At 50.1% G+C, this 8127-nt stretch overlaps 1 protein-coding gene across 3 annotated transcripts in view; it reads left to right on the top strand.

The window, feature by feature from the left end:
• Window positions 1-1769: 1769 nt before the first annotated feature.
• The window catches only part of LOC111935184 (6-phosphofructo-2-kinase/fructose-2,6-bisphosphatase 4), a 49697-nt gene continuing 43339 nt past the window's right edge, over window positions 1770-8127 (top strand). For 2 of the 3 annotated variants that reach the window (XM_086845622.1, XM_023935525.2), the window contains exons 1-2: window positions 6795-7003; window positions 7529-7584. Coding sequence is in view for 1 of the 3 variants with exons in the window: in XM_086845620.1 (XP_086701746.1) it covers window positions 1860-1911 (52 nt within the window). In the remaining 2 variants the exon portion in view is untranslated. Of the gene's footprint in view, window positions 1912-6794; window positions 7004-7528; window positions 7585-8127 lie in introns of those variants that run through there. The other variant, XM_086845620.1, reaches the window with a different exon arrangement.

The following is an 8127-nucleotide window of genomic DNA, read 5'->3' as shown; positions in this document are numbered from 1 at the left end:
CCAAAGTAATTCAGCCCTTGCTCTGAGTCACCACACACACACACACACACACTTGAAGGAAGGGATTCCAAGAATCCTACTGACCTCAGCCACTGAGTTTCCTCATTGCAGGAGGCACCATCACCTGGAGATAAGCAATACCCCCTGTCTAAAAAATCCACACCAACAAGCCACCCTTTTCTTTCATGTGGCTTAATTTCTATAAGCAATTCAGAAGTATTTATTAACTGGAGTATGAAAGCATCAGGTGATGCCCAGGCAGAGCCAACATAGTTACAAAGCTTATGTTGCCAGTGTGGGTCTGAAACCAGCTGCCCAGACAGTAAACTTAGAGCTGATACCACTTGGAGACAACTTGGGAAGCAGGATGGAGGTGTGTAGGTTGATGAAAAGACATCCTAACAAGATAAAGAAAATTTGCATGTGAATTTTACGCAAAACTGAAATAATAAAAAAATCTTAATGGTGTTGCTTTATGTCGATCGTTTTAATCTTAACAGGAGAATTATTCTGGTTTTTCACTAGTAAGTGATTTTAGACTGATGCTTCCTTAATCTTCTGTTTAGCCCCTCTCTTATCTGCAATGGTGTTTCCCCCTCCCCAAACTTGTGTTCGCCTATCTCGGCAGGCCAAAGGCACAGAAGGACAGATAGCTCTCTCCTGAGCCCTGCCTCTCCAGCTCCTCACCCCAGTGCAGGACACACGGTGTGATAAGCTCTGAAGCTCCCACCCACACCCATTTAGTTCATGCCTGCCTCAGGGGGACAGCCGGACAAAATTACAAAGCCCTGAGGAAAGGCAGCTACGAACATAACCTGCCCCAACCTGAACAAGACAACAAACACACTTCAGTACCACCCCAGGAGGACTTTTGTCCGTAAGCTCGAGCTCGTGTTGTGAGGGGAATTCTGTAGGTGTCCTCAGGGATGCTGCAGGGCACGGGCAGCGAAAAGCGCCAGGCAGGGAGGCTGTGTCCCGCAGAGGCTGCAGGTGCCCAGGCTGGCTTCACCCGGCACCGGTGCGCTTCCCTGGGAGCTGGATCCGAGCCCTGGCTCCTCTCCTGGCCCTGCTGAGGCTGTCGGCGGGGTGAGCTCCTCCGGCTCCAATTCCTCCGGCCACTGCCCCATCCCCTCACACCCAGCTCTCCAAAATGGCTACAGCCGCCCCACCTCCCTCACCTCCACTTGGGTTTTACTCAGTAATTTATTTGTTTATTTTAAAACCCGTCTCGTTTTAACAAAGCACGAAGCTCTGGGGAGCAGAGCGGTCCCGGCAGGGAGCGGGTGATGGGCTGCGGGAGGTGCCATGCGGGCGGTGAGGATGCGGTGTGGGGGCCGCTCCCCGCCATCCCCTCCCGCAGCCCGGGCGGGCGGAGCGGGGCTCCCGGAGCTGTGGGGGCTGCCCGGGGCCGCCATCCCCTCCCGCAGCCCGGGCGGGCGGAGCGGGGCTCCCGGAGCTGTGGGGGCTGCCCGGGGCCGCCATCCCCTCCCGCAGCCCGGGCGGGCGGAGCGGGGCTCCCGGAGCTGTGGGGGCCGCTCCCCGCCATCCCCTCCCGCAGCCGGGGCGGGCGGAGCGGGGCTCCCGGAGCTGTGGGGGCCGCTCCCCGCCATCCCCTCCCGCAGCCCGGGGCGGGCGGAGCGGGGCTCCCGGAGCTGTGGGGGCTGCCCGGGGCCGCCATCCCCTCCCGCAGCCCGGGCGGGCGGAGCGGGGCTCCCGGCGGGGCGGGGGCTGCCCGGGGCCGCTCCCTCCGCCCCGCCCCGCCCGCGCGGGCCGCGCACACCGCGGCGGCTCCGCGGGGCTCCCGCGGCCCTGCGCTCCGTGCCCGCCGCCGCCGGAGCGGAGCCCAGGCCCCGGAGCCCATGTGGGGCTGCCGCCGCCGCGGCCGCTGCCCGCAGGGCCGGCGCTGCCGAGGTAGGACCCCCGGGACCCCCCTCCCGCCCCCGGCTTCCCACCCACGGGGCAGCCCCCGAGGGACCCAGGCGCGTTCAGGGCAAGGCTGGAAGGGGACGGTGGTGTTTTCCTGGACCCCCCTGCTCGGGATTTTCCCTCCCGGCTCCGCCGACGAGTGAAGGTGCTCGGCATCTCAGAAAGCTCGGCCGGTGGGAAATGGGAATTGCGGCTTCTGCTGGAACAGCCCTGGGTTAAGGAAGGTTTGGGAGATGTGGCGTGGAAAGAGGGAATCGTAGTGTACCAGCAGCTGTTTGCTCGCCGAGTTATTTTTGGAGATTGCTTTGCTATGATGGACTTTTTTTTTTTTTTAACTGTCTGTAGGGAGGCGGGTTTACATCTCGCTCCTCCGAGCCTTGGTGCTCTCCATTGGCTGAGGAAGGGTGTAAAACCAGTGCTTTGGCAAATACTGATCTAACTGGTTAGCTCTTCTTCCCGTATTCCCAAGGGCAACTCCATAAAAAGCACATAATCTGCACCTTTTCTATCTTCCTTTGTGAGGTTTGGCTGCTGGCTCGTTGGGGCCGTCCTTGGAAAGGGCCGGCTCTCCCTGGGGACCGAGGTCTGGCGTGTTTGTGAGGCACTTTGTGTAATACAGGGTGACAGCTGTGACGCAAGTGCACCAAAACTTTTGAACATAGCCTCAGTCATGGTTATGCTTGGATATAATTTCCCCACTTTCTAGGAAAATTGTATTATGTAGGCTGGAAGATGAAGCAGGCGCTGCTGCTGCTGCCGTGGGGCAGGACGGGGAGGCAGAGGTGGATGTGGATGGATGAGGGGTGCTGGTAACGGGACCAGGACCCTGAGCTGCCTGGTGCCACACAGAACTGGGTGTCACCGGGTGTTCTCCTGCTGTGGCTCCTGCCCACTGAGTCACAGGCTCGCTCTTGTTTACAGCCATCGCTTTGCTCCTGCCAGCCCTATAGTAGGCAGCTGCTGCTTCCTCCATGCCTGACTCCAAACCAAGGTGTGGAAAGGGATTTTGGTAAGGCTGGTGGTCCAGAACCTCTCAGCCTAGGAGGAGGATCCCTGTCCAGCTGTTGAAATGTGGTGATGGGCATTGCTTTGTGGCTGAACTAAAACCCCTGCACTGCCCTTTGGTCATTCCCACAGTGCTTGTGCTGGCGTCCTCCATGAGCAGGGATTTGTTGGCTGTGCCGGGGGAATTGGATGCTGCCCTCTCACCTCTCGTCAATACCTGGCTCCTTGTTGGCTCTCTAGAAGGTCCCATGGTGCTTGTGTGGCTTTTTGAGATGTGAGGAGGAAAAATAAAGACATTAATACAGAAGAAACTTGAAGGCTCTTTAAGATTTTTCGATCTTTAAAGAAGTTCATTCTGAATTGCACATTTTATATTGGCAAATGCCAGAGAAACTGGTTCATCTGAGGCAAAAAAAACCTACTAAACCAACTCTAACTTGGAGCAATCCCATACAGAGTTGATTGATTTTGTAGTGCTTTGCGTAGAGCCGAAGATGGGACTGAATAGATGCCCGATGTGGGACTCCTGGTGCTCGTCCAGTGTGTTGCAGAGCAGTTTGCAAAGTTTCCAGTAAGTTTGCTTAATGTGACCTTACTCAGTTCCGAGGCACTCCCATAATTAAGGCTGCAATTAAAGGCAATAGCATCCATTTACATAAGATGCCAGTCCTTTTAAATCAGTGCATCATCTAATGAGAGCATTCATGTAGGGATAGCTGTGCAGGATGAGGACCCAGAGCTGAGAGCATTTTGGGGAGGATTTGGTTTCAGAACTTTCCTGAGGTCACTCAAAGGAAGGATCTGCTATGAAATAGGACTTTTTGTTATGAAACTGTACTGATTTATAAATATAACCCTTACCAGCAGCAGGATGTTGTTGAATTGAGTGATCATAACCCTTTATTTTTTTTATGTATCATCCATCCAATTAAAAAAAAAAAATCAGCCTGGTTGCACCAGTATTTTTTCTCAATTTGATTGCGTCAATGTTCCTTCTGCTCCTATGAGTAAGAGATTTGGTAAATCCAACTTGTGGACAGTATTTAATTGCTGGTGAAGCACTATGGATGTGTTCTGAATGGCTCACTGCACTTGCATGGTTTCCTTGGGGCTTAACCCCTGCGTATGATGCCCACAGATTTTCCCTTGGGATAAACAGAAATCTTGAAGTGCTGGAAGAGATCATGTGTTTAGCGAATGCTTTGGCCTTCTTCTGAAAGGAATGACCTGGTGGAGTATCCCCAACCTCCCACTCTGTATGTTTTGTTCTGTTTCTCTTTTTTTGTTTGCTTTCATTTATTGATAATGGTGTAAGCTTGTTGCCCCACACCCTGGGTGGGGCTTCTTGGGAAGAGTCACAAGGCCAGTGTAATAGAAAGGGTAAAAATTCTCAAAATACAAGTGAGGAGGCACCAGCTGTGAGTTTGAGAAGTGCAGGGTTCATTGGGTCTGCTCTGGTTTTCCCCAGAAGCCATTTTTTCCCATTATAAGAGAAATAATTAGTCTGATAACCTTTTCTCACGGGCAGAGTGCTCGGCTTGTTGTGCCTGAGACCATAAGAGGTTAAGTAATTAAATTGTGAAAGGGAGTAAAAGAGAATAATCAACTCCTAACTCCTTAGTCTGTCTAGTTGTGCTCTCCAGCATCTAAAATGAAGTAATTTGGGTTGATTTCTGATTTCACTAGATTTTTACCAGGCAGTCAAAGTGGGGCTGCAGGAGAGAGTTCCACATTGCTTCACACAGGTTGTTTTTGCAGCAGTGGTGGATTGGTTTTGGGCACGATTTGGTGGTGCAGAGGGGCAGTGTCAGGGGCAGCACTGGCCTGGGCTGCTCTGACAAGGTTCCAGCGTGGGGCCAGGGTGGCTTATAAACCAGGCTTGTTCCTGGGTGCCTGCCAAAACCTGGCCCCAAGTGTTGTAATCACTCACTAATTATGAATCCTAATCTCCAGACGTACTGAACCTGTCACCTGCTGAGGTGCTGAGCTGGTGAAGTAAAATCACAGGATGGTTTGGGTTGGAAGGGACCTTAAAGTTCATCCCACCCCACCCCGTGCCATGAGCAGGGACACCTTCCACTATCTCAGGTTGCTCAGGTCCCATCCCACCTGGCCTTGGACACTTCCAGGGATGGGGCGGCCACAGCTTCTCTGGGCACCCTGTGCCAGGGCCTCACCACTCTCACGGGGAAGAATTTATTCTTAATATTCCATCTAGCCCTGCCCTCCATCAATTTAAAGCTGCTCCCCCTTGTCCTGCCACTCCATGCTCTTGCCAAAAGTCCCTCTGCATTTCTCTTGGAGTCCTTTTAGGCACTGGAAGATGCTGTAAATATCACTCAGAGCTTTCTCTTTACCAAAGTCACTTTGATGTGTCGGCCTGTGAATTTGTGTCCATGCAAAGAGATACTTGGTTTTTATTTTGTGTAAAATGTGTCAACTTGCCCGTGCTATTACAACCGTGCAGTTTTTAAGTGCCTTTAGAGGTTGTATTTTCATTCTGCCAAATTTACCTCACATCTGAGAAGCTGCTGAATGAGGGGCTCTCCTGGATGTTGCTGTCTGCAACATTTGAGGGTCTGAAGTAATGCACTGGAATTAATCTTGAAGCCCTGAAGCGCTGAGCTGCCATGAATACAAATGATGAGTCTCTTAATTGCAACTGACTTGTATCCCTGTGATGGATAAAAACATTTTGCAAATGTTTTATTAATAAAATGGGATGGATTTGTCATGAGTGCCCTTGTAGCAATAATGTGCCTGTTACATTGAAACATGGAATTTGAAGCTGTAATTTCTGCACTTGGATATCTGAAATGCCTGTATGGCATTAGTTTCCAGGTGATTCAGAATGTGACTATATTGTTTACAGGCCATGCATGAGTAGGAAAAGATGTTAAAAAAGGGTGAATAAAGGGTTTTTAAGTTCTTTCCTCTCTTTTTGACTCTGAAGGCGAGCTAGAGTTGCCTGAACTCTTTCCTGAGTAGTTACTTTTAGAAAATTTTCACATCGCGTGCCGTCTTTGTGTGGAGCTGGCTTGCCACGTGTTGAGCCTTGTCCCTGGGCATTGCCAGGGGAGCTGTGTGATCCAGGCTCCCTGGCAGTGCTGTCCCCTGAACAAGAGCTCCAGCAGCCTCCCCAGCCCCGGAGCTGCTGCGGGGTTGGCGCCTGTCACCAGAGTGCCACCTAAAAATGGCTCTGGTGTGCTATTCCTGCCTCGCTCGGAAAAGCCACTCGTGCTGCTGCTTCTCTGGCAGTGGATTCCCACGTGAGGGATTTCTCCGTGTGCAGGCAGCAGCAGACTTGGGGAGCTGTCTCAGTCTGAGCTGGCACTGCAGAGGTTTGGTCCTGCATGTTTTAGGTGCCTAAATGGGGAGGTTTCCCTAAGCACCAAGAAACCCTCATGTCTGGCTTAGGTACGGTTTGCCAGTGGATAGTTTAAATCAAAACATGCAAAGACAAAATATTTGTGGTGATTTATTATAGCTAAAAGCTTCTATATGACTACACCCCCTCTTGTGACATAGGGAACACAACCATGAGCTCTTTTTAGTGCATCTGAAACTGCTTCTGACCAATGACCACTGACACTCTTTGCATTTAAGGCTGGCTTTTCCTTCCTTTTAAGCTTCCTTCTATGGTCATATATCCCTGGAAATCTAATTGATGTTATTGGTTAATAACAAGCAACATTTGTTCATGGAAAGCCTGTTGATATCCTTGCGCTGTGCAGCATTCACTTTCTGCATTAAGGAAAGGGGGGAAAGAAGAGCTTTGTAATTTTTTTTTTTCTGCTACCCATGTGAAACTGGTTTCCCCAAAACAATGAGGAGATTTCAGGGGTTCGTGACCTCTTGCAATTAGAAAATGTCAGATGGCTTGTGAGAGGTGGACTGATGGGGCAGAGGAGGAGGGGGAGCAGCCCTGTTACTGCTGTAGTAATTACTGTAGTAAAAAAAACCCCTCATTTGTGGTGGGAGATCGATCTCACAGATTCTTCTTTATTTTTCTCTGAGAAATGCTTCATTTGGGGATTGGAGAAGCTTAAATATTCAAGCAGTTCCGGAAGAGGTATCTCCCACAGATTTATGTCTTGGGGTTTTAACTGATTTTTGTTCCCAGGCTGGGCCAGTTCCAGGGCTTTGGGCTCTCCTGGTGTCAGTCCCAGGTCTGAGGGGACCGGCTCAAAGCACTGTGTGTCCTGGGCTCCTCTTCACTCCTGCTAGCCAGTTTTCATTAACATGTGGAAGACCAATGTTTCTGAGCCCCCTGTCCTGTGAGAGAGAAGGTTCAGATGTCCCTGGTGGTGAGGGGGGACCCGAGCAGGCACAGACCAAGCCAGGGTGGGATGTCTGGAGCCAGCAGTCCTGGACAGCTGGTGTTTCACTGGGGGTGGTGAGTGTGAGGGCTGCTGTGCTCATTTGCTTCTGATTCCCTTGCTTTGTTTTCTATTTTTGTATCCCTTTTGGCTTTCAATTGATATTTAAATTTTGGAATGTGTTTTTACACATTCTGGTGCCAAAGGCTGTCCCTTATGCCATATGTGATGGAGGATGGCCTTCTGTGCAACTGAATAATTTTTTGTATTTTCTCTAGGGATACACTTGTGCTGAACCAAAGTTATTTTTTCAAAATATAGAAGAGAACTCAAGGTGGGCTGCTTTTTTTGGTTTAAAGAGAAGACTTCTTCACTAATATTATGCTGTTGGTGAATGTTTCCCCTTGCAAGAGTTTAATGTGTAGCATTTGTGCTGTTTAGCCTGTCTACATCCTGTAAATTTGATTATTTTGGCTGTCATAATTTTATTACTCTTATTAAGCTTCCTCATTTGCACATTGATCCTATTAGTCTCAGGAAGCTGATAAGCCATCTAGGTCTACTTGCAAAATGCACAGAAAATGAAAAATCTGCCCTGGAGGCTCTGAATACTGAGATTCACTGTGATTTAGATCTGTGTGTCTGGCCTGTATTTTTTTCCCCTTTGGTGCTGTTTTAGGCTACCTGACTTCACTGCAGTTTGCCCAAAATTAAGATGAATATTTGCTTTTATTATAAATTCTCTCACTGGTAGCTTCTGAGAAGCTTTGCTCTGGTTTGCTTGTATTTTTATTTGGATGAATACCCTCCTTTTTCACAGAGCTTAAGAATATTTCCAGCAGCAGCTGGCGTCGCATATGCTGTGAGTTGTTTTCCT

Source organism: Cyanistes caeruleus, chromosome 11, assembly GCF_971803275.1.
Source record: "Cyanistes caeruleus chromosome 11, bCyaCae1.hap1.1, whole genome shotgun sequence".
Taxonomy (NCBI): Eukaryota; Metazoa; Chordata; class Aves; order Passeriformes; family Paridae; genus Cyanistes; species Cyanistes caeruleus.
The sequence above is the reverse complement of the archived record's forward strand: the minus strand, read 5'-3'. Positions and strand labels throughout refer to the sequence as shown.